The sequence below is a fragment of the Vigna angularis genome, chromosome 7 (genome assembly GCF_016808095.1).
Source record: "Vigna angularis cultivar LongXiaoDou No.4 chromosome 7, ASM1680809v1, whole genome shotgun sequence".
NCBI classification, from domain to species: Eukaryota; Viridiplantae; Streptophyta; class Magnoliopsida; order Fabales; family Fabaceae; genus Vigna; species Vigna angularis.
In genome coordinates, this window is record NC_068976.1 from 23,048,035 (window position 1) to 23,073,344 (window position 25,310).

Genomic DNA, 25,310 nt, shown 5'->3' on the forward strand with positions numbered 1-25,310 from the left:
TTCCCTGTAAAACCATGTTTTTTCTAGCCAAGCCAAGTTATAACCTGAGAAAGTCCTTTTGATTTAAATCAGAATGTGTGAATTGTTTATGAGATGACTTGCAAAAGTTGATGAAGTAGTTGATGACAATTTGAGTATGAATTGGAGTTGTAAACACTTGCAGGTTGAGATAAACACAGATTGAGCATTATGGTTTTATTCTTTTTCTGGTTGTCTTATCATTTTGGATTCAAGAACTTGTCAATATAGAAGTATAACATTTGATCTGAATATTTGGAGAAGTAAGTACAATCCTTACTTTTGTGACAGATATTATGTGATGGAATATTAACTGCTTTGTTGGGTTCGTTTGTGTTGTTATTGTCTATTTTTATGAGGACACGAAAATATATAAGTTTGGGTGAGTTTGATAGGTGTGAACTTTGCTTATATTTGTTGCTTAAATTGTCGTGCTTTTGAGTAAGTTTGTTACGACTGTCGCGGTCATACAAATTTAATGTGTAATAATGAATGCAGTATATTACTAGGAAGTGACTCCTAGGTCGTCTCTCAAGGACCAATTTTGTAGGTTCAGTCTCAGATCAAACACCAAGTAGGGGGGAGTTTGTGGATGTTTTTGTTGCGGAAAATAAAATTAAAACTGGAAATTAAATAAGAGAACAAAAATTGAAAATACTGAAATAAATTTAAAAGATGGTAAAACCAAACGGTAAAAGACGGTAAAAGTGAAAAATGGAAAATTCAACAATGTTTGAAATTAAAATGCTGGAAGAATAAACATGCAGAAAACATAACAGCAGTGTAAATAAATTTTACCCAAAGCAATAGTGAAAATGAATAGTAAAAACGATGTTGAAAATAAATTGAACGGTAAAACGCAATTACAAAATTTAACAGTGCAGAAAATCATTAACGGTAAATTTAATAGATAAAAACTTTTAACTGAAAATGGAATAAAGACAATAAAAATAAAAACGTTTGACTGAAAATGAAATTCAAGATTCAAGATTCAACATTAAAATAAAATTCTGAACCGTAGAAGTGAAAATGAAACGAGCAAAGGTGACATATTCAGAAATGAAAACTAGGCACTGTTGAAATTAAATTACAGATAGCTTTGAGAGAGGAGCCTCTTCCAGGGGCCGTGAGGGGTTCCTACGCTACTCCTAAAATCCACTCTCATAATCTAATCTAAAATCTAATAATCTTCTTCTCTGTTCTGCTGCCCTTTTTATAGCCAATAGCCAATTCTCAGACTGTGCATGACCTCCTTAATTCTAGCCAGCTTTTTGGTTTTGTCTCCGTAGCTTTAAGAATTTCTCCACCAGGTTTTGTGTTTTTTTCTTATAGGTGTAAGACTTTCTTCACCACCTAGCCATGCTAAAGAAATAGGGTGGGCCCTCCATTCTTATTCTTATGTCTGTTTACTTGCTTCCCAGCCAAAATTCACGTGAGTTTCCTTCCAATTTTATCCAATCGTTCTCATCAAATCTTCCCCTTCTTACGTCCGTGGCTACTGCTATTCTCCTTTCTCTTCAGCCTTCACATGTTGTAATCAATGAAGAACCAATTGCCCAAAAGATTGATGGCTCCATTCGGCCATGGCCTCCTTCCCTTTGTTGGACCGTGGAGGTCTCCTCTGTGTGCAGTTGGCCGTGAGCTGCTTTCTACCGTGAAGCTTCTTCTTCAACTTGTTTAGTCCACATCCTTCTCCTTCTCCATTCCAAGTAATCATCTCACGGGACACTTTCCTTCACATGTTCAGCCATTCTCCACGCTGCTGGATGCTTGCATCCGTTGTTCTCTGCTTCCAGCCATCACCGTGACACCATCCTCCTTCTCTACTTCCAGCATGTGCATCCTCCAACCTTGATGCTTCACTCCCTTCAACGTGGTGGCTACTTGGATCTCCATCTACGTGCAGCACCTCATTTTTCTCCGCTGGAAGCTGCTGCCATGCCTCTTCTTCTTCTCTTCCAGCAGCCACCGTAAACACCTCTTGCTTCAGCTCTTCTCCCTTCACACGTCCGTAGCTTCTCATGCTTCCTATGCTTGGACTTTGTCTTCTTTGCTGGACCGTGAGATTTGCCATGTGTTGTTGCTGCTGCGAGAATTTCTTCATGCTGGATGGCTTCTCTCCTGGACGTGTGAAGCTCTCCAAGTTGCTGCTGGACCGTGGATGCCTCTCCCTTCCAACTCCACTTCCATTTGACGCTTGCTGCTGCATGGGAGAAACCAGTCGAGACACCTTTCTCTTGTTGTGTGCAGCTGCTGGAATGTGTTGCTTCTACTTGCTGGACTTTTCCAGAAACAGCTGGGACACACTTCCTTCTTTTTCCCAAAGAATTCTGCACATTCTTTTCAAACCAAAGTGGACCGTGATATCACTTCTCTCCAAAATAAATAAAGCATCCACTTACTAATCATTTTGGTCCCTACATATCTATGTGTGAACTTTTGCCAACTTCAATTAAATGTAAACGTAAGTGGTGGCCGTGTGGTGAGTTACGTGAAATGAGTGACCACAAACTAACAAAATAAATTAGCATTACACTTCTCCCAACCAAACCGTGAATGGAAAGTGGCCCCTTCTCCTTTGTTTCTTCTTTCAAAAATGTAACGTGGTCCCCTCCATAATATGTTGTCTCCCATTCACATTCATCTGCAAAGAGAAAGAAGATTTCATGTGCCGTGAATTTGCTTCTTCTATGCCCAAAACCGTGAGCTACTTGGAATGTGGTGGCCCCTCCTTTATTTCAAAACATGTGATTTGGTGTATGCTTGACAAATTGAATTTTCTAATGGACCCTACACCGTGTTTTGCTTCTTTTCAGCATGTATCTCTTGCAATTTTCTTCAATCTAACTTTTGACAAAAGCAAGAAGAAAGGAGGCCATATATCCGTGTGCTTTGGTGCTTAAGTCCACATGAAATGAGTCACCAAAATGGACCAAAATAAATCAGCATATAACATGAAATGTGCTTCTCCCAGAACCGTGACACCATATTTCCAACTTCAAACAAAAATATTTCACTTCTAAGTTTCCACATAAACACACAAAATAAATCAATGTGCGACTTCTTCCAATTAAATAACACCATGTACAAATGAATGATCTTTCGAATGTCCAAAAATGTAATTCAAAATTTTCCTGCAATCATTAATTAAAATAATAAGTTCAGATAATTCAAATTAATTAAAATAAGAATTTCCGATCAAATTACGCATAATTAACAAAAACAGAATAATACCGGACATTTTAACACAATTCCCTGATTAAATTCGGTACAATAAACTAAGTGAGATGAAGAAAATATTAGTTCATCTGTTAATTCTCATGAAAAGTATATATTTGTGGTGTAAAAATAGTTTTGATTGTTTAATTATGTTTTTGAGTGTTTTTGCGTGTTATTTCGCAGTAGAATAAGGATTGGATACAATCACAGACTTGGAGAGCGTCAATTGTCGAAGCCAGAAGGATCAAACTGCCAGAACGGACGCTCACCCAGCGGACGGACGCTCGTCGCCCAGCGAGGACGTTCGTCCAGCACGCAGAGGCCGTTCGTCAGAGGACGCTCGTCACATAGCGTGCGCGACGCTCGTCCATGGCGCTCGTCCGGACGGTCGTCCAGAACGGCAGATGACGCTCGCCCAGCTGGCAGAGGACGCTCGTCCAGAGTAAGGACGCTCGTCCAGCGCTCGTCCAAGGACGCTCGTCCAGCTCGCGGCCGCTCGTCCAGAATTTCGACGTTCGTCCAGCGAGTGCACGCCCGTGATCCAAAAGTAAACGCTCGCCCAGCGAGAACGCTCGTCCAGCGAGCTTTGGACGTTCGTCCAGCGAGGATAAAAAGTGGACGCTCGTCCAGCGAGTGGACGTTCGTTGCCTAGCGAGGACGTTCGTCCAGCGAGCTTTAGACGTTCGTCCAGCGAGGTCGAAAAGTGGACGTTCGTCCAGCGATCAGAGGACGCTCGTCCAGCGACGGACGCTCGCCCAGCGAGCGTACGTTCGTCGCCCAGCGAAAAATCACTTAAGGTCCTTTCTTTAAAAACGCGATCCAGAGGCAGAAACCACTCAGTTCTGGAGGGGAGAAGCCAGGGGGGACTCTGCAGCTCGCGTCCATGCTCGTTTTGGGTGTTCCGGAGTGGAATTTCACCATTTTCTACCATCCAATCCATCCTTTATCACTTCTATGATGTATATGTGTAGCTAGAACTCCATTTCACTGGGGTTGAGAGTAATTTTCTGAACTTCTATGTAATTTCACCATTAATGCATGAACTTGTTTGAATTATATGTTCTATCCTTATTATTAATGCTTTTGATGGGAATCTGAGCCATTTGAACGGTTAAATCATTGGGAAATGTATGAGACCGCGGACCTAGGATAGAACTGCTAAAGGATTTCGAGTCCTAGACATAGGATAATTGAATTAGCTAAGGGATTAGCAATTTAGTTTGAATGATTAAGAACTGTCTCTGAGGGATCAGGACTGCATGCGCCTAGAATGTCGATGTTTAATTATGAGAAATTGTGTTAGTAGAAGATTACCAGAGTGATGAACTTGAATTTCAACCCCAGTGAACTTTAAATCATCTGTTTTTACCACTTTAAATTTCATCTGTATGCAAATCTTACTTGTGTTGTAAAATTAATGCTAAATTAGTAAACTTTAATCAATCTGTGAATCAAAACAAATCTCTTGGGAAAACGATTTTCGGACTTACCGGTTTATTACTTGAACGATCAGGTACGCTTGCCGAGGTATCAACAGTAGGGTGAGGTTTGCACCCACTTATAAACTAAGAATTGACCTTATCTCTAGTCGATGTGGGACTTTCCAACACACCCCCTTCACGCCGAGGTATAGACATCTCGTGCGTGATAGTAGAAATTGGGTGGTCCGATAACGGCCCGATTAGAAGAATAGAATGCCCACTTAGAACTCGTTAGGATAAGCTCTAACCATGGCTCTGATACCATGTTAGAAGTGGACTTGAGGCCTAACTCATCGTCAAAAAACCGGCTTGTAAGGTGAGGTTTGCACCTCACTTATATATTATCATTTGGCCTTATCTCTAGTCGATGTGGGACTTCCAACACTTAAAAAAAAGTAGTTAGTTTTATTCAACCGTGTTTATTTTTTCATCATGCTCATTTAAACTTATTGTTTGATAAATGGTTACGCCAGTCAAAAAATCATGTCAAGGTTTATGTCAAAACATGTGCAAATTATGATTCTAAAACAAAAATAGTTAAACTAATTTAAATCACATAAGACTTCACAATAATTACACACTTAAGTGACTTTGGGATAGTTAAAATTGATTAAAGACCATAAAATGGAGATAGATAATAAATTAAGAAATTATCCAATGAAAATTTATCATTTTAATTAATAACGAAAACATATTTAAAAAACCAATTACTCTCGTTTCTCTTATCTATTATAGGTGTTGTGTAAGTCAGGCTCAAGTAATTTAAGAAGTCTAATTCCTTAAACTCAACATAAAAACTCATGATAAAACACAGTTATGAGAGAATAATGAAAAAAAAAACAATTATATATATATATATATATATATATTATATTATACTACTTTATTATATTAAATATTGTACTACTTTATTATATTTTATGGATACGATTAATATTAAATAAAATATTTGATTATATATTAAACAATATAGCTAGTGAAATATCTAGTACATAATGATATAAATGATATATTATATATAATTACAAATACAACAAATGTGCCATATATTTAAAAGTAATTTATTAAAATAAAATAACATAAGCGCTTTACATGCGTTGCTGTTCATTTCTTTACCCTTTGGAAGCACCGCCGGTGTGTTGGTTTTGATTCTTCTTTCCTCACCTCTGCTCCGCGAGACGAACCTCATCCTCCTTCCACCGCGGCCACCTCTTCCTCTCGGAAGAGGTTTTCAGAGTCTGCCTCCGATTCCAAGATCAAGTTCAGTCTCCAACACGAGTTCGGCGACTCCGATTTCTCCGACGCCAACAAATTCTCTGCTTGCCTCAAGACTTGGAGCCGCGGCGGTCAGGTTTCTTTTCTCCTCTCTCTTTTTCTCACATTTTGATTCTTAATCTGAAGCTATTCACCGTTAGCATGTAGTTATTTTGTTAGTTATTTGATTAGTCCCTTCTCTCTTTTTCCCAATTTGTGACAATCATGTTCTGCTTTGTATCTATGATCGAGTCTCCCGTATTACATACACTGAATGCTAGTTAATAACTCGTATTTGGCGGGATGGTGTAATTATTGGAATTCAATCTATTTGCTTATTTGCCTGCAACCTATTCGATGAAATGTCTGATCTACTGTTTAAATATTTTATTATCATTTTCATATATATGTGTGTGTTTGTAGGTTCTCCTTTCAGTGGAAAAGGTTTTTCAAAAGGACTGGTTATCTTTCCTTCACTACTTCATTTGAATATACTTGTCACTCTTCATAGGTCTCTTCAATTTAATTTTTACAAGGTGAGGTTTTCTGTTCTGCTCACATAACTTAATTTCGAATGTTCAGTTGAATGAAGTGTGTGAACTTTTGATTTTTTTTTTCTCAATTATACTGATTTTTAGGTAACTCATCTTTATTTATTTGTATTATAATTGTTAAATTTTGGTATCTAGTTAGAGAATGAAGGAAAGTCATATTAACTTGATTTGTTTCTTAATTCTGTTCTGGCTTCAAGCTGAAGGCATGAATGCGTTCAAGGCATACAAGGCTTGCGTGCCAATTGCTTGGAGCCCAAATCTCTACATAACTTTGGTGAGGGGTATTCCAGGGACCAGGAGGCTCCATAGGCGCACTTTGGAAGCACTTCGCCTACGCAAATGCAATCGAACTGTCATGCGATGGAACACACCTACGGTTAGGGGGATGCTCCAACAGGTTTTAGCACAAGATCTACCCAAATATATTTTCTGCTTGAAAGGACTTGTGTCTGTGGATACTAACATTGCTAAACACTGTAATTAATATAGGTCAAGAGGTTAATTGTTATTGAGACAGAGGAAATGTACAAGGCCCGCAAACAGAAGGAGGAAACGCACCGAGCTCTACGTCCTCCGCTGGTCATAAGTCATAAACCTCCCTCGCTTACTGATGCTTTATGAAGTCCACTGTGTTCTTAAGGATATTATCTTCTTGCTACTAAAACTATTTAATGCCATTGTTTAAGGCTTTCTTCTCCAATGGACAAAGTTTTGTTTTGAAGGTATTGTCGTAGTTGAATCTATAATTTTGTAATGTTTTCTACTGATAACATTAGTCAAATTCAGGCTTCTGCTCGTGAAACCTGCCTAGTGGTTAATTTATTTATATTTTCTGTCAGGGAATTTACATTTCATCTCATATTTGCTTTTTCTTCAGGAAACATCTCTCAATGTAGTTTGTCTTTTTTTGATCTTTGAATACATAACAGTGCATAACAGTACATCAAAATAAACAAATTCGGGGCATAGTGTTTAGTTCTTCCACACCATATATTCGGTCAAACAAATTGAGATTTTAAAACTGTATCCTATGCTTCTTCTTTTCCATCAACTCCAACTATCACATCATTTGTACGCACAAGCTCTTTTTCTGCACCGTTATTAGGCTGTATGCCATGCTGAGCTTTGTACTGATGCCTCTTTGCCAGAACCAGAAAAAATATAAAATTCAGCACTCCTAGCACTGCAAGCAACCAATAGAAGTAATCTAGCCTTCCCTTGTTCAGATTGCTCCGTAACCATCTCTTGTTACTTGCCTTGTCCACGATTGACACCAATAAGCTACTGACAAAATAACCCATTGAAAGTGTAGATAGGAAAAGTCCTGTGCTCATTGATTTCATTCTCTCTGGAGCCTCCCTAATGAAAAATTCTAGTTGTCCAACATAGGCAAATGCTTCCCCCGCACCCACCAGAAAAAACTGAGGTACCAGCCAAAAGGCGCTTATTGCAGTACTTTTTTTTACTGCATTCCCCCTCCTTTCTTTCTCAACAATTGCAGCTACAACCATGGCAATGATGGAGAAAAATAGTCCAATTCCAACCCTCTGAAGACTTGTGAGCCCCTGGACATTGTGGGTGAGTTTCCGAGATAAGGGGACAGTGAGTTTCTCATTTAGGGAGGTAAAGAGGAGAATGGTAATTATGAGGAAAGCTGATAGAGATCCTGCTGGAACTTCTAGAGATCCAACTTTTCGATTCATGAATGTAGCTTGCTCAATGGTGAAGGTATTCATTTGAGAATAGACAGTCCAGAAGAGGATACATGTAGACCAAATGGGAAGGAGCTTAATTACCATTTTAACCTCCTCAACTTGAGTCACTGTGGAAACTATCCATGGATTTTCTTTGTTTTCATCCTTTGAACTGTTCTCATCTAGAATTGCAGCTTTGTCAAGGAACCTGTACGATCAAGTGCCAAGCAGTGAAAGTACCCGTTAGTTTATGTTAAATCCTTCATATATGATTTCAATTATAGATTACTGGGTTTGAAGGGAGATATACATCAATGGATTTCCTAGAATATTTCTTTGGCTTTACTACTTCCCGAGGATTTCATAGAATGTTAATATAATTTATTACTTTTTAATTACAATATTATTTTTCAAGGTTTTGTATTAAATATGTTGAACAGTTTACGCTCAATATATACAATAAAAATTACATTTAATATATTATTTGAAATAAAAGTTATATATACTTTAAAATTTTAAATATTGGCTATAGATAATGAGAACCGTTACGCTATCACTCTTATTTTGAAAGCAATGCATTTTTTTTAAATATAATATAATTTTTTTTATATAATGTAATATATATAGCAGATTCTGAATTTCATTTGTATACGCTTGTAGCAATATCTTCATTAAAAAAAAAATCAAGATTGATGTCTTCAACAAAAGTTCTCATCTAATAATTTAGTTAAATTATTAAAGGAATATAATAGAAAATTTGAAGCCTAATATTTACTGTATAAAAAATTAATTGTATAAAGTGATTGTTTGAAAGGATGGTAGTCTGAGTGGAGAACGTACGGAGCAGTGTGTCCATGGAAAAAGAGATCTAAGTCTGCATTATTATTTGAGTGAGTGGGAGAGATGTATCTGCATATCATTTTCTAGTTCCCCAAGGTGACAAAGATGGGTGAAGAAGAAATTACGTCTTCATTAGCAGAACTAGAAGGAGAATCCAAACCAAACATGTTTACTAAAAAAGTTTTCGAAAATCATTTTACAACATTAATTTTGATAATAAAGAGAAGAGCAAAATACTATTCCAACAGACGCTGCGTCTTCTTTTTCGTTTTTCAACTTCCTTTTCCTTTTGGACAAACTGTTCAATCAAACGTAAAATTTGTCCTTTTCAAGAGACAATAAGAAAACACTCATGTTGTCCCAGATATTAATAGAAATAGTAATCCCGTGAAAGTAAGCAATCATTATCAGAACCACACAAAATAAGAATTTCTTTTGACATTGCTATGCAATAATTGAAGAGAAAGACAACCGTGTATAAATCATTAGGAAACTACGGTTACGGTTAGTTACTGAAAACCAAGTTCTTTAAGAAAAATCTAAAACTTTTTACACTTACCCTTGTTATTATTTTGGTTCATACAAATTACTGGTAACCACATGATGAGTGCTTGAAGAAGAGGTTGGAAAATTTACCTGAACCTCTGAGTATGTGGCACCTTGGCTTGAAGATAACCATTGAGAAAGGAGGGCTGTGAAGGGTTAGGAAGAGCCCTATTCTTCCAAGCCAAAAACAGCACTCTCCATATAACTGTTAAGGGGCTCCCTTGTGGCCTCTTGAATCGATAGAATGGCGTGCCAGCAAACAAAATACCAACTGCAAGCAACATTGTTCCTGCTGAAATCCCATAACCCCACCCTCTTCCTATGTCGTCTTGCACATACACCAGGACAACTACAGAAAACAAGGACCCAATACTGATGAAGAAGTAGAACCTGTTGAAGAAAAATATCATCCTCCTTTCCTCCTTCGGGTCTGTTGTATCAAACTGATCAGACCCAAAACCTGAGACATTGGATTTTATGCCTCCTCCACCCACTGCTACAGTGTAAAGTGCTACATATAGCAAAGCCAATTGTTTGCCAGTAGCTTGAATGCATTCATGGTGTTGTTTTCTGACACCACTGCATGTGGGGGGCCTCATGCTAGGAATGGTGGTAGCCGCAGTTAACAAACTCACTCCCTGGTCCAAGAGAAGTGACATGAAAACTAATTCGTGACTTCTAGTATAGATAGAAAGATGTTTAGAGTAAATAGAGAACATTCTTGTATTCATTTTATATTTTTTGCACTTGAAAACCACTTTCCCTTAAGGGAAGGGAGAAAATTGGTTGCCTAAGTGTGCTTAAAAGCCAAAGAAATGAGTGACTATTGAGTGTATCAAAATATGCAAATCTTTTAACATACCACAGCAGCTATGGTTGCAGATATGGCAACAGTCAGGTATCTGCCAAGTTTGGCATCAGCGAGGAAGCCACCAACAAGGCCAAGAAGGTTGAGAGTTCCCATGACATTGGTAACTATGGTGGCAGAATCAGCTGAAGGGAGATTCAAATCTCCAACCAAGTAGGTCACTAAATTCATGGCTATGCCCATCACACATATTCTTTCTGCCAGTTCAGTACCTGCACAAAAAAAAAAAAGATTTTGTTGGAGCCAAATTTGGTTCAACCTTGAGAACATGACTCCAATTTCTATGGATTGAGATGAATATGAACCTAAGATGAGCCCTGCTGCAAGCCATCCTCCGGTTTTTGTCTTGTCTACTGGGTGGCCTCGAAAATCCACAGCAGCAATGCCTTCTGCCCCTTTTTCCTCCTCTCCATGACTTGCAACCAGAACCTATAAACAACAGAGGGGGAAAAGTGAAAAATCATTAAGACATCAACAAAGTATAAAACAAGCTTTGAACAATAAACAAAGTTCTAGGAAAAAAGTTAACACCATGTTTTATGTTTTGGTGGAGGAGTAACTGCAGAGAGTTGAATGTGGTGTGAGTGTTTCAGCTCCAAGAGTTTCTAAATAGTAGTGCCGAGAAAATGTAGAATTAGCTATGTCATGGAAAGGACGAAAATGATAAGAACTAGTTTACAATAGGTCCACATGATGAGATGAGTGGCCTGAAATGCTGAATCTGCAAAGTTTGTGTCCGGTTGCTTTGGAGTTATATAGGCTATCCTTGGTTGTGTGGCTTAAGGCCGTACTCAGCCCAATGAAAGCAACACTTGGAAAGTGATAGAACACTATAGCCACTCCATATGTGCCATCACAAAGTCACTTTTATAATGAACAACTGAAAAAGAAGAGCATGTACAAATCCATTTCTTCATATCCTCATGATGCTTGATAAAGTATTTAGCGTGTCATAGGAACAGTTAATTGGATGAAGGTGGATTCAGGTACGTTTGTCTGTTGCATCAGAAAATTTTAACAGTAGTTTTAGTTCAAAAGCTGTGATGTATCTTTTCTAGAAGCCAGAGACTAAATGCATTGGTATACTTCATCACCTACTACGACTTACACATTTAGTAAAGGAAAAAATGCTCCTCATGAATCTGCAATCACGAAACCACACCCTCTTGAGTATGTATAGATCAAAGGCAAGGTTTGCACATTGCAAAATGGGACCAACTGCAATTACATAATCAAAATACGATGTGCATGTGAGTGACTGAACTGTTGTCTGTTGGTAACTTTAACAATCCAAAATGCATGATTCTAAGAAATTCTGCAAATTAGAGTCAAATTCTTCTTTAATGTTGAAGTCTAATAAAATAAAATATGGTTAAGAATCCAAACGTGAGTTTAAATATTTCTAATTAAAAATAAGAAAGTTGAATGACAAGTAAATTTAAATTTATTGTAATAAGATTTTGAATTAGAAGTGTTGTTAAGTTTGGTTGAAATAATTGAATTCCTTTTCAGACCCACAGGTACAAGGTTAAAAGGAAAAAAGGTTAGCATTTGTTCAGTACAGAGAAAGGAAACTAACTAGAGAAACAAATGGAAAAGAAATGAAAGTAGATATTTCAAAGTATTTGGTTTGAAAGGGAAAAAAAATGAGTGAAGACACATTGAGTTTGGCAATGTAATAAATCAGTAATTTTAATTTTTCTTTCACTTAATTTAAACAAATTTCTTTTCGTTTCAATTTCTTTCTCACTGTCTCACTTTTCATCTCTAATGTTTAAACACACACGAGTTATAAATTGCAGCAGATTATATCATTAATGTATTACACATAAGAAGAAAAAGAAATTAGTGTATTCTGTAAGTTTCACATAAAATGCTATTATTGAAATAAAATATTGAGATATATATCTTAATAGATAACTTCAAATAATTATTTCATGTAATAAACGTGTTTAATATTTAATTAGATTTTCTGAAAAATCATTGAATGCGATTGCATGGTGCGTCCGTGGCAGTGTGTGGCTGAAGTGAAGCTAAGCTGTTGTATGCAGCAACATACAGCAACCAAAGACGACCCTTTGAATGTTTTTTATGATAATTGTCACTTTCAATGTTGATGGTCATCAAAAGGGCCACAAGAGAAAATATTGATAAATAAATTTCGTGACACAACAGAACTTCAAGTTCCCTCCAATATCTGACAAAGATGATAACAACTTGTCTTTTCACTTCATATCTCTGTTGTGAGAGATATATTATGAAGCATATGTTAATCACTTTTTTAACAATACATAACATGTTATTATTTTATTGATTTGTATATTTAAAATAAACCAATCATAAACTATAATATAAGCTATTGTAAAAATAATTGTTAAAAAATATTTTCTTTTAAAAGATTAGCTTCTCGGTAGAGTTCAAAACAGGTAAAAGTTACATGTTTATAAGAAAAACAGACAAAGATTATAATTTGACGATAATCGTAGATGTTTTGTGTACTTTTCTTAAATGACAAGTTTGTGTTGTTGTGATGTGATTTAAATAGTAAGTAAAATAGAGAGACTTTATATTTTGAGAGACGTAAGTTTATTGTTTTTTCTTTCTTCAGTCGATAGTCACAAAATTATTGTGAAACTGGTTTTATGCAATCTTATACTTTTCTTATGAAAATCTCTATTTTGTCTCTTCTGTTTAAATTTTTCAAAGTAAAATCTTTTTAAATTGTGTAATATGAAAGTTAAAGGCTTTTTTTTTAAATTGTAAAACTTAAAAGTCAATTTTTTTTGTATAACAATAGTTCTTCGGTCGTGTAATTTAGAAAAAAACATTTCACTTTTGGATTACAAAATTACATTGGTTGGAAGTATTTTTTTTTGTATAAAAAATTATTTCTGACTGTATAATCGAAAAGTAGTTATTTTTCACAAAAAAGTTTCTGAATTGCACAACGTGAAGTTATATTTTTCAACTTATAGATTCCAAAGTCTTTCAAAGAATTAGAGTATGTATGACAAAAGAAGTCTTACCCGTACACGTCTGTGAGTAAAATTTGTAATGTCTATTAAATAAATTTTTAATACATATTTACAAATAATATATATATATATATATATATATAATTACTTATTTTAGGATAAACAAATACTCGTATCATAATTTTGACTCGCTAATTTTTTCTATTTATTAAAAATTAGTACTAAATTTTATTTAAGTATTTTTTTAAAATTTAAGTAATCAAAATAAAATTATTAATAAAAAATATTAATTATATAAGTTTATTTCATATATTTTTATTTTTATTTAGACTTATAAAATTAAATTTATTTATAAAAGATTATTTTTTTAAAATATTATATCCTTACACAATTTATTTAAATTTACATTTAAAAGAATAAAATTTTTATATTATTATTTTATTAAGTAATTTGATTGAAGTTATACTTAAAAATTAATATTTTAAACTAAATTTATATTTTAAATTTTTTTAAAAAACATTTACATAAATTTATTAAAAAATAAAATACAAAAATATTCAGAACTATATGGATATAAAAGAGTAGAAAAAAAATTCATGGGTATTTTTTCTCAAATACTAAATAAATAATAAGATAAGTTTTCTTATAGGGAAGCGTTCCCTTATCAAAATGCAATGTGATATATTAAAATGTAAATGAAGAAAAGTTGAGAGGTAGAAAATGTAAGAAAAAAAGTCACAAGCAAAGAACAGTGACAGAAAGAGATAAGGAAGAACAGAAAGCAATAACTTAGAAAAATAAAACATATGGGTGAAAGAAGAAAAAAAATTCCTTGAAAGAATCTAATTTGAAAATATTTTAAAGGTTTAATTGCTTCCTCATTTTGGTTGAATTGTGTCAAATTCATCCTCATTTTTAAAAAGTTTCATTTTCGTTCTCACATGATATAAAATTGTCAACTTTGTGTCAATGTAATCATCTTCGTTTCCTACACAATATTAACTGGCTGACTATTTGACACTTGAGAATTAAAACATGAGAAAAGAGAGTTAAAACATGGCAATAGAGAGGTTTACGTCAGTACCACCACACTGCTCACGTGAATCATGTTTTAAGAACATGTCAACCGTGGAATATCTAGGTTTTACAAGCATCTGTAACTACAAACTGATCAGGAAAGTGGTCATATAAATATAATTTTTGGCGGTATGAAATATGAGGAGAAGATGATAATAAAAAACTATAAAAAGTAGCAGCATAATAAAAACTGAGATTCGAAGAGGAAATAGATATATGTCCAGCATATCCCGATAGAATGGAATTTGCATTGCTATAATCAAACATGCGATAAAACCAAGGCAAGTTTAAGAGAAGATGAAAAACTATTGTTACAAAATTTGCGTGAGAGGGAAAAAGTGAAATCAGAGCAAATCTTTGGCGGCAGTGAGCCTTGAGACTCATCCCCAATCCGACATTGACGTCGGCCAAATCTTCCCTCTCAACCATGAGGACCTCCTCGGGTTTCGCGCCGTCGAGAATCCAGACCAGACACCAGCAGAAGCCTTTCGAAATCTCGGAGTCGCTGTCGGCGCGGAAGCGCATCCTCCGCCGCTCGTCGATCTCAGCCACCACCCATACCTTGGTGGCGCAGCCGACGACTCGGTTGGCCGGAACCCGGTCGGCGTCAAGGAAGGGCGGGAGGAGGGAGGCGTAGTGGAGAAGGCGTTTGACGCGGTCGATGGGTTGGGAGAGAGAGGTGAACTCGGAGGCGATGTTGTTTAGCTTGTCGGCGACGTTGAATCGGAGTTTGGGTTTGGTGCACAGGGCGTTAACGGCGTCGGATTTGGAAGGAGCGAAGGTGTTAGGTTTTGGGAAAATAGGGGAACTGAAAGAATAAGAAGAAGATGATGATGATAATGGATTGAATAGGGTGGTTGCTGTGACTGCAGCTGATAAAACCATTTTTAATTTGGCACGTTTTAATTCTCAAAGTCCGAAATAATCAGTCACTTAACTGTATTTAATGAAAATGATTACGTTGACACAAATTTTTGTTATGTTTGAATTCAAGACATTTTTATATCACATAAGGACAAAAATGAAACTTTAACTTTTTAAAAAACGAAGATGAATTACACGAGGCCTAAGAAAGCAATTAAACCTATTTTAAACTTCAACAACCACGTTATATGACAAATTCTTCCTGCACCCCCTGTTTTTCACCTGCAACTTCATTCAAGTAGAGAAATGCAAATTTTACCCTAAATAAAAAAGTAATGCTCAATGGACTAATAACACTCGCAACCTTCCTCTATGCTCTTTTGTTGTATTTTGGAAAGGAGGGGCTGCTGGAAGAAAAAAGGGGAGTGCAGGAAGAAGCAGCCCATTCCAAATGAGCCCTAACTCGTGATGCTTACATACAACACATTCTGCTTTCATTGTGATGCTATATTAGCAACACTAGGCTAATATTTTAAATAAAAAAATTGGGTCAAATTAATCACTCCAATAACAAGTATAGTGTTTGTCTCTTTTTTTTTTAAATATCAAATTCAATAAATGAGTGATTTTTAAATTATTTTTTTTGTAAAAACTAACAATATAAATTTTATGGTACATATATTAAATTAATTAAAAGTTTAAATGCAACTATTTTTATCTTAATTATTAAAATAAAATAAATTTCATTTCACCGACTATCAACATTTACTAGATATATAATCCTTCAATCATATATTTTTCATATAAATACTTAAATCTTAAAACTTGAATAAGATATCAAATCTGGTTACCACTTAAATCAATAACTGGTAATTTATGTTTGGTAAGAACAACTAAGTATTGATACATTTATTAATTTTATATTCACAAAAAATAGTTATTATTTTTATCAAACGGTAAAACATTTATTGGGCTTTGTTATATGTTATATATATATTATTACTTTTGGAGTGCAATACAATGGTTCGTTTTCTTTCCTTTAAATTATTTAATTAACAAGAATGCATCAAGTGATACAATAGTTCGTCCATTACATCACATGATGATACATATATTTTTTAATATATGTTAGAATTATTCAATTTTTATACTTTTTTATTAATTTTTAATATATATTATATGTTAAACAGTTATAAGTTATTATTTATTAAATAAGTATTTAGCAATATTAAATGTTTATTTAAAATTTAAAATATTTTAATCGGATCCTCAAAATTCTTGACATTTACCATTTTTAAAAAAGAATTGTACAAATGGCCGCAGGAGCAAGGGCTTTTAGAAGAAATAGGCGAAGTGGTTCAAAACGGCGTCGTAATAGTGTAAAGACACATGGAAGTTCATAATTTTAGGTTTAATCTTCTGTGAAGACGAGGAAGAAGACAGTGGAAGAAAGCATCACATTAACACATTCTGCAGAAGAAGAATGTGGACGCGGATACTTGCCCGAGCAACACGTTCCGTAGCTGGTGCTCGCAACTGCTCATCAATTCACCAACGCATCTCTAACCCTATCTTTTTCAAAATCCCCAAATCAAGTTTCCCTCAAATTCTCAACAACCCTCGATTTTTCGCCACCGATTCCACGCTCACCGTCGATGATGAGCTCCCACAGCTCTCACCGGATTCTTCAGAAAACGGCGGTGACAGACAGCGCGTAGACGAAGGAGACACTTATGTAGAAGAAGACACTTATGTAGAAGGAGACATGTACGAGATTGACGTGGACAAGTTGGAGAGTGTGCTACGTCTTCTTCAAACGAGTGCTGATGGGTCCTTTGAGTCGTGTTTGGATGACATGGATTTGACTCTGCATCAACAATTGGTGACAAAAGTAATCGAAAATCCGCTTGTTTTGGGTGAGAATCTGATAAGGTTTTTCAGATGGGCATGGAGTGAGAGATCATTGGAGGTGACCACCCCAATGGTGGAGTCTCTTGTTTTGGCCATATGTGGAAATGATGTGAGGAAGAAAGAGGCGTACTCGCTGTGGGATTTGGTTAAGGAGATTGGAGAGAAGGAGAGTGGAATCCTCAATGTGAGGATTCTCAACGATTTGATACTTTGCTTCTCGAGGTTGGTGAAAGGGAAAGCTGCATTGGAGGTGTTTGATAAATTTGAGGCCTTTCAGTGTGTGCCGGATGCAGACACGTATTACATCACAATCGAGGCGCTTTGTCGGCGGCGTGCTTATGATTGGGCTTGTGGGGTTTGTGAGAAGATGGTTGATGCACAGGCGTTGCCTGATGGCGAGAAAGTTGGTGTCATTTTGTCTTGGTTGTGCAAGGGCAAGAAGGCTAAGGAGGCCCATGGAGTGTATGTGGTGGCAATGGAGAAAGGGAAACGGCCACCGATGAGTACGGTTAGCTTTTTGGTTGGCAAGCTCTGTGGAGAAGATGAAACTGTGAAATGGGCTTTGGATATGTTGGAGGATATCCCTGAGGAGAACAGGGAGCGTGCAATAAAGCCGTTTATGGCGGTTGTTCGGGCATTGTGTAGGATTAAGGAAGTTGATAAAGCCAAGGAGTTATTGGTAAAGATGATTAAGGATGGGCCGCCGCCTGGGAATGATATTTTCAATTTCATTGTCACAGCTTATTCAAAGGCTGGTGAAATTGGGAAAGCTGTGGAGACCATGAAGCTGATGGAAAGTAGGGGTTTGAGACCGGATGTGTACACTTATACTTCTCTTGCTAGTGGTTATTCAAATGGTGGGGAGATGGAGGAGGCTCGGAAGATCTTGGCAGAAGCGAAAGAGAAGCATGTTAAGTTGGGCCCCGTGATGTTTCACACCCTGATTCGTGGATATTGCAAGTTGGAACGGTTTGATGAGGCTTTGAATTTATTCTCAGAGATGAAAAATTATGGCGTTCGCCCCAATGTGGATGAGTATGAGAAGTTGATACAGTCTCTCTGCTTGAAGGCTTTGGATTGGGAAACGGCGGAAAAGCTACTTGAGGAAATGAAAGATAATGGTTTGCATCTCAAGGGCATCACGAGGGGTTTGATTAGATCTGTGAAGGAGTTGGAGAAGGAGATTGTGGAGGGTGAGAGCATTACTGCAGTGGCGTAAACATAGTTCACTGTTTCAGGTTATGTGAGTGGCCGGGTAGTTGTAACTCTTTTTTTTTGTTATTATTAGCATACTATTTTGATCGGAAGTTGCAGTCTCAAAGCAAAAATAATTGAGAGGAGAAAATTTTAGAAGTGATTGTTGATGTGTTTGATGTTTTTAATCTGCTCTTTTTATTTATCGTTTTATAATATTGAATTGAGTTGGCCATGTTTTATATTCTTCCTTCTTTTGCATAACGTTGTGATCAACATTTTTTTTATTGCTCTCGATGATATGGGATTGCGTTGGATAAGAATCAGTTTGCACCCTTCCCTCTTCAGGCTCACACACACTGACCATGAAAAAGGTTGCATACTAGTTATATATAGACTCGTAAGGCTTTGTGCCTTACCATATTTGCTGTATTTGGTGGATCAGGATTCTCTTCCTAGATTAATTTGTGATCCTTAATTATATGAAGTCTTTGATTGCTTACTAGGAAAATGAATATAGTAGTATATATTTTACTTGTTTCAATGACAGGGGGTAACTTTTAGTTGATACCGTATGTTGTAGTAACCCATGCTGTGTAGTGTTACTTCTCTACTACGTACATTTGATCCTTTCCTAAGTTGTTGCTTATTTGCTTTGGTTTTAGCCACGAGGAGGTAAACTAAATTATGTTAAAGAAAAAGAAAGATAAATACAACTTTGGGTAGGCTAAGAAGTTTGAAAAAGTAGAAGCAATTATTTTTTAAAAAAAAGAAATAACTCAAGTAGCATTAAACTTACTGAGTTTGTTTGTATATTGGAGACAGAAATTCTTAATTTTTATGTTTTGGGCAGGTTTGATCAAAAAAGACGAAACTCTGGTTTGTTAAATTGGGTATGGAGCTATGAGCTTAGCATTCTGCATACTTAATTTTCACATTCCAAGTCAACACGCATTGACAAAAGTATTCAACCTCATTTTCTCCGTCATCAACTGCCTTCGGTTGAGTTAGCCTTCCTTATAGTTTATTTCAGGTATATGTTAAATTGTTTCTCCAATTGCAGCCTCTAATCCAGTTGCTCTTGTCTCGGTAAAACAGAAAAAAGAAACATTTCTTGGAAATAATTTAGTTCCTATTCGTTTATCTAAACAAATATTAAACATTTAAAACCTACAAATAACTGAATATTCAATTAGTATGCAATTTGAATCAATTTGAGATTAATCATATATTATATGAAAGGCTTCTAGGTATATAATGTTTTGATTACTTGTTCAAAGTAGATGCTGACCATTAAGTTAATTTGACTGTGACAGTGTCAGTCTCCTCCGAAACTTGGTCTTCATGTTGTATGGTGACATTATTTTACAATCTAACTGTAGATGTTGTTCCATCTTAGCTTTGACTATATTTGCTGCATTCGGAACGTGGTCATCTTGGTTTGGAAGGACCAAGACTTAGGTATTAGATCAATCTAATTTTAGCTCTCAGTTTGTGCAGACAACTTCTATAGCCGAGTACTTTCACAAATTGCTACCTTGAACTCTGCTTTCTATGTTCTCAAAGCACTACTCGTGTGCAACTAAAATGTTGCTAAAAATCAAATCTGACCATTTGGAAAACACTTTGGGTTTAGGTATGAATACCAAAGGTTTTATTCCCTCTAACAATCAATTTATGTTGGTTGAGTATGTCTGAAATATCCTTTTTAAGGAAGACAAATCATTCAATGAGAATTAGACAACAGCACATAACTTATAAGGAAAGAAAACAATAAACAGATATTTCTGGAGGCTAAATTAACATTCAAAACCAAACGCTTGAAGTCCGCAGAGGTCAAACAATTAAAAAATTGAAGTGTGCCCAATTACCTGTTGGATTGGAATCTAACATCAGAAGCACGTTTTGTTTGTTCAATTCTATTTTTCGATTACGAAAATTGAATAGGTAACTCAGGTCAAGGAATCCCGATCAAACATAAATTTAAAAAAAAAAAACAAAAACAGTAGTTTCCAGATCATACGTAAACAAATTACGTTGTCATATAAATATGAAGAAGCCGTGCGTCTTGCACTTATATGCATCTGGAATCAAAGGCTCAATAATAAACCAAAAAAAATCCCAATGTTCACGTTTCACATACTGTTACTCTGAAGTAAAACATATTCCACGAAAAGAAATAGAGAACATACAAATTGAAATCCTTGCTTTTAGTCCTAGCTGAACTGTTTTCAGTAGTAGTATTTGGTATCAATATCATCATTAATAAACAAGACAACATCATTTATTGAGTTAGCAAATATGTTAAAGAATGATATGTCGAAATGCGTTAGTGTGGACTTTAATTTGTTCTAGCAGCCATCACTCCATATGACACACAACAGACCAAAGAATTCAAAATTTAAAAAAACTCTTTATTCCATTGAAGCTATTGACAATATCATAACGCCAAGTTCCTCATCTATCTGCTATCAGAAATTTGGCTGACAGATCTAGACTGTTCAAGCTCATCAGAGGGATCCCAATCCATCGTAGAGGATTGAATCTTGGACAAAGTCATGAAAACCTCAGAAATCTGTGGTCTTGCATTGAGGTCACGAGCAACACAGCGTTTGGCAAGTTCAGCCATGGAATAAGCCAGTTCCAAAGGATATTCATCTCTCAGATTTGGATCCATGAAACCTCGAAGTTTCTCTCTAACGTTCTCTCCTTCAAGCACCTGATTCACAGTCAGCGACAGCATCTGCTCCCCAGATCCATTCTTAACCCCACCAACAGCCTCTCTCCCTGAAAGAAGCTCCAAAAGCACAACTCCAAACGAAAAAACATCCATCTTTGGAGTAATCAAACCATTCTCAATGTACTCAGGTGACATGTACCCTTGAGTCCCCACCACATGCCTTGTCAATTGAAATCCCCTGTCATCCCCTTCACCCTCCACCGCTCTCGCCAACCCAAAATTCGAAACCTTTGCCCTGAAATTCCCATCTAAAAGCACGTTCCCACTCTTCAAATTCTTATGCACATGAGGAGGACTGGTATAGTTATGAAGATAATTAAGAGCGTCAGCAACATCATGAGCAATATGAACCCTCTGCACCCAACTCAGAGACACCGAATTCTCGTACTTCTTATTACCACTATGCAGCCAATTTTCGAGAGAATCATTCTCGGCAAACTCGTACACCAGATAGGTGTCACCTTTGTGAACACAAAAACCCGACAATCTTATAACATTGAAGTGGTTAATCCTCTTGAGAATGTTGATCTCACTCGACACATCCCCTTTGAGAATCTTAACCGCAGCATAATCACCCTTGAATGAAGCCCTATAAACAGAACCCTTGATTTTGTTCTCTTCACTGAAGAACACTGTCGCCGTCTGCAACTCCTCAAACTTGTACACGCTCAACGACTCGATCGCGTAACGAATCCCTTCCGAAGAAAGAGACCACGACTGCGACGTCGGAAGAGTCATTTCGTTGCTCTGTTTCTGGGTGGGGCCCGAGAAAGCCTTCGCTGCCGGAGTCGGCGATGGCTGTTGTACCCGTCGCTGCCGATAGAAACAGAAGAAAAATAGAGCAGCGCAGACAAGAAGCAGCACAACAACCCCAACCACGATTCCGATAATGACCCATTTCTTGGAAGAGTCCGAGTCTTCCTCCGCCGCCGGAGGCGGCGGTGACGGGGAGTCGTTCGGGGGAGCCGCTGCTCTCAGTAAATTCGTTGGCGGCTCTGTTTTTAGAGGAATTGAAATCGGCGTGAAGTAGAAAATAAAGGAGGTATCAGAAAGCTCGTTTGCTTCGAGGATGCTCTGTTGGTCAATACCAAAGATTTCAGCGATGGAAGAAACCGTTTCTCCTTGAGAAACCAAGTAAGTGAGCAAGTACTTGAACCCTGCTTCGCTCTGTTTCTGGGTGGGGCAGGCACATCTTAGAGGCACGTGGAGGTCGAGACCCGCAACGAGGTCACGTTCACCGTAGGTGTTTTGGTCCATGAGAGCCTGACACGTGGTGAGGGACTGGTATGTGTTGTTGGCGATGGAGAAGTAGGTTTCGCCCTGTACTTTGATGTTGTAAGAGGCGTTGTGCTGATAGTAGAGGCCGGAGCAGGAGCAGTTGATGGGAACGGTGATGAGGGTTTCGGCGGGGATGGATTGGACATCTGTGATGTTGTTTGCGGCGGCCATGGCGGAGGTGCTGGAATTGAGGAGGTAAGAGATGGAGATAGAGGTGGTGTAATCTGGGAGGGAAGATTTGAAGGTGAGGTAGGATGCGCATGATGGAACACTGTTGCAGAGGTTGCCATTTGTGGCGTTGGTTTCGTGCTGGGAGCAATTTAGTTGTTTGTTGTTGACGTACTCTTGTTGGGATTCAGATTTTGGGATGGAGGAACAGAGGAGGAGCACCAGTGATACGGCGGCTACGGGCCACACCCCGGTGGCCATTTTTGAGTGGTGAAGAAAAACAAAAAAAAAATGAGTGCTTTCTTGATTTGGAGGGTATGTTGAGCTTAAATTCAAAGAACGCGTTACTCTGTGTTATCAAGTTTCAATTTTTTGTGTTGCAAACAAAAAACCGTATGGAATGGGGTGGAGACCCGGTCAAACTCGTTTTGTTTTTGGAATTTTCCACCTTTGAAATGCTGTGCTTATTTTTACTGAGATTCACATTAATGTTCACTTTGAATAATTGTTCTTTCGGGTAAAACAGCATTTTAATAATGAGCTGGATTTCTTTGTAGTTCTTCTGGAAGGTGTGAAGTAAGTATGAACATGTCTTGTTCTTTTCTGCTACGATGTTGAATTGTACAAGTTGGAAGATAAATGTAGTTTGACTTGAGACAAACTGCAAGATTCCGTGGCTTATGTGGTTGGACAATGTAGCCGTCACACACGCAACTGTTTTATTAGCTTGGAAATTATATAACGAGAAGAAAATTTGAAATGAAAACAAAGGGAGTGTAAAATAAAGTTATATATAACAGGTAGAAGGAGAGAAGAAGCAAATGTCCGTGGAGACATGAAATAAATTATTTGTTTTTAGCAGTAGAAGACAGATGGAATTCAACAACAGGACAGAGGCTAAACGCTAAGAAAAAATTATATGCATATTTCTAATTTTATTTTTATATTTTAAATATTGGTGTTGCAATTATCATTGACCACAAGAATACTATTTCAAATGCAACTGATAATGAAGGTTGTGGAAAAAGAGAGGAAGTTGCATCAAATTAACTTTGTTGGCTTTAGGTTAGGTTGACTTCCTGTTGCTAAGGATGATAAAGGAGATTTAGTTTAATTTGATTCGTTAAATACGTCAAAAATGGTGTTTTTATTTTGTAACTTACTTTCTTTAATACTAATGGAAAAAAATTATATTAAAATTATCTTAGATTTTTATATTAACCTTTTAGATTTGGATTATTTTAAGAATAAGAAACTTAATTTTTTTAATCTTTTTTGGTGAATATTATTATATTAAAGTAGGCCATGGTTTTCGAAAACTATCTACAAATTTCAAAAATTCAACCACAATTAATTGCTTTTTTTCTTTCATTGCATCTATACCCTTCACTAATGATAAAGAAAACTAGGGTTAGATTTAAAAATAAAGAAACCAATACATAAATAAGGTTTGTAAAACATAAAACATAATTTTGGTTTTTCATATATTAAATATAAAAATTCAAAAAGTTAAATTTGTTGACAAAAGATGATTACCTTTCTAGAAAAAGTTTTGATGATGATAACTTATAAAAAAGTCCCAGAAACTTAAAGAATATTTGGATTGAAAAGATATATTGAAAACTTATAAATTTAATCGTTGAAATTTTATAATTTGTGTATATTATTTAAATTGACAAATCATTAGTCAAAAGACATAATACTTAGGAAAAATTTTACTTTTCATAAAGACTTATGTGATAATCGTTTATTACTATTGATAATCGATTATAGTGTTGGTGAACGATTATCACAGTGAGAAAATGTTTTTTGAAAAAAGGTTTATGAGATAATGAATTATCACTTGAGATAATTGATTATCAATAGTAATTGCGATTAGACTCTTCAATGTCTTGACTTAATTTTCAATAGAGAGATTTTATATGTTTTAACTAAACTTAGTTTCCAAAATAACTTTTCATTTATAGGTTTAGAGTTGTGATTACTAGAAAAATTCTTTGTGTTTGTGAAAAATGACTTTGAAAAACCTAGTGTCGGTAGAGCAAGAACTTTCATTGAGTGTGTCTCAATGATTGAGTGTGTTAAGTGATTGAGTGTTGCTACTCTTGCTAGGAGAAACTGTTCATATTCAAAGGAGGTGTTTATCCCTTGTGGATCTCATGGAAGGTGTCTTTCATCTCTTGTGTCTTGAAGATAGGTGTTTTCTAAACCTAAAATATATTTCTTTATGATTGTAAGTAGTGGTTATTTTAGTGATTAATTAATGCCTTTTTTAGAGAGATTAACAACTTAGGTGTAAGGTCTTTTGATATGAACTAATATAAAATTATTTATGTAAATCTCTTTTTCCAAGGAAAGTTTTTTTAAAAGCACGGTTTTATTAAAGAAACCAATTAATCGCCCTTGGTTTTGTCCATATACAAATATTCCATTGTGTGATTCTAATAATTGGTATTAGAGCTTGGTAGTTTTTCAAAAATTTTGAAAATGGTTGGATAAAACAAACCTTTGTCAGGAGCACCTTTAACCTCTTCTTTTTATTGGAGAAAATTATGATAATGTAAATATTTTTTAGTATGTAGATAGAAGTGTTTGTGATGCTCTTTTACATGAATTTTATTTGCCTACT

At 36.1% G+C, this 25,310-nt stretch overlaps 5 protein-coding genes across 11 annotated transcripts; 2 read left to right on the top strand and 3 right to left on the bottom strand.

The window, feature by feature from the left end:
- The first annotated feature begins 5,792 nt into the window (after positions 1–5,792).
- On the top strand, positions 5,793–7,328 carry LOC108338497 (uncharacterized). 3 transcript variants are annotated; one of them, XM_017575407.2, is made up of 4 exons: positions 5,793–6,069; positions 6,396–6,508; positions 6,730–6,923; positions 7,016–7,328. In XM_017575407.2, the coding sequence occupies exons 3-4, from the start codon at positions 6,732–6,734 to the stop codon at positions 7,145–7,147; spliced, it is 324 nt and encodes a 107-aa protein (XP_017430896.1). In that variant the 5' UTR covers positions 5,793–6,069; positions 6,396–6,508; positions 6,730–6,731; the 3' UTR covers positions 7,148–7,328. The 3 variants fall into 3 exon arrangements, with proteins under 3 accessions (XP_017430896.1, XP_017430897.1, XP_017430894.1); XM_017575405.2 differs by having other exon boundaries at positions 5,794–6,069; positions 6,724–6,923; XM_017575408.2 differs by lacking the exon at positions 6,396–6,508 and having other exon boundaries at positions 6,724–6,923.
- A 77-nt stretch (positions 7,329–7,405) lies between these two features.
- LOC108338496 (protein NRT1/ PTR FAMILY 6.4) lies at positions 7,406–11,192 on the bottom strand. The gene is made up of 5 exons (XM_017575404.2): positions 11,006–11,192; positions 10,780–10,903; positions 10,469–10,686; positions 9,697–10,244; positions 7,406–8,428 (listed from the first exon to the last, which is right to left on the bottom strand). Exons 1-5 carry the CDS (start codon positions 11,006–11,008, stop codon positions 7,555–7,557), a joined length of 1,767 nt encoding a protein of 588 aa, XP_017430893.1. The 5' UTR covers positions 11,009–11,192; the 3' UTR covers positions 7,406–7,554.
- A 3,351-nt stretch (positions 11,193–14,543) lies between these two features.
- LOC108336552 (sufE-like protein 2, chloroplastic) lies at positions 14,544–15,540 on the bottom strand. Its single transcript, XM_017573029.2, has one exon. The coding sequence runs from the start codon at positions 15,409–15,411 to the stop codon at positions 14,587–14,589; it is 825 nt and encodes a 274-aa protein (XP_017428518.1). The 5' UTR covers positions 15,412–15,540; the 3' UTR covers positions 14,544–14,586.
- Positions 15,541–16,724: 1,184 nt separating this feature from the next.
- On the top strand, positions 16,725–23,558 carry LOC108338150 (pentatricopeptide repeat-containing protein At3g02650, mitochondrial). 5 transcript variants are annotated; one of them, XM_052880901.1, is made up of 3 exons: positions 16,725–18,544; positions 19,349–19,528; positions 23,239–23,558. In XM_052880901.1, the coding sequence occupies exon 1, from the start codon at positions 16,874–16,876 to the stop codon at positions 18,518–18,520; it is 1,647 nt and encodes a 548-aa protein (XP_052736861.1). In that variant the 5' UTR covers positions 16,725–16,873; the 3' UTR covers positions 18,521–18,544; positions 19,349–19,528; positions 23,239–23,558. The 5 variants fall into 5 exon arrangements, with proteins under 5 accessions (XP_052736861.1, XP_017430371.1, XP_052736858.1 ...); XM_017574882.2 differs by lacking the exon at positions 23,239–23,558 and adding an exon at positions 19,812–23,204; XM_052880898.1 differs by lacking the exon at positions 23,239–23,558 and adding an exon at positions 19,812–23,204 and having other exon boundaries at positions 16,725–18,539.
- On the bottom strand, positions 20,889–22,942 carry LOC108338149 (protein LYK5). Its single transcript, XM_017574881.2, has one exon. The coding sequence runs from the start codon at positions 22,940–22,942 to the stop codon at positions 20,957–20,959; it is 1,986 nt and encodes a 661-aa protein (XP_017430370.1). The 3' UTR covers positions 20,889–20,956.
- Positions 23,559–25,310: the final 1,752 nt, after the last annotated feature.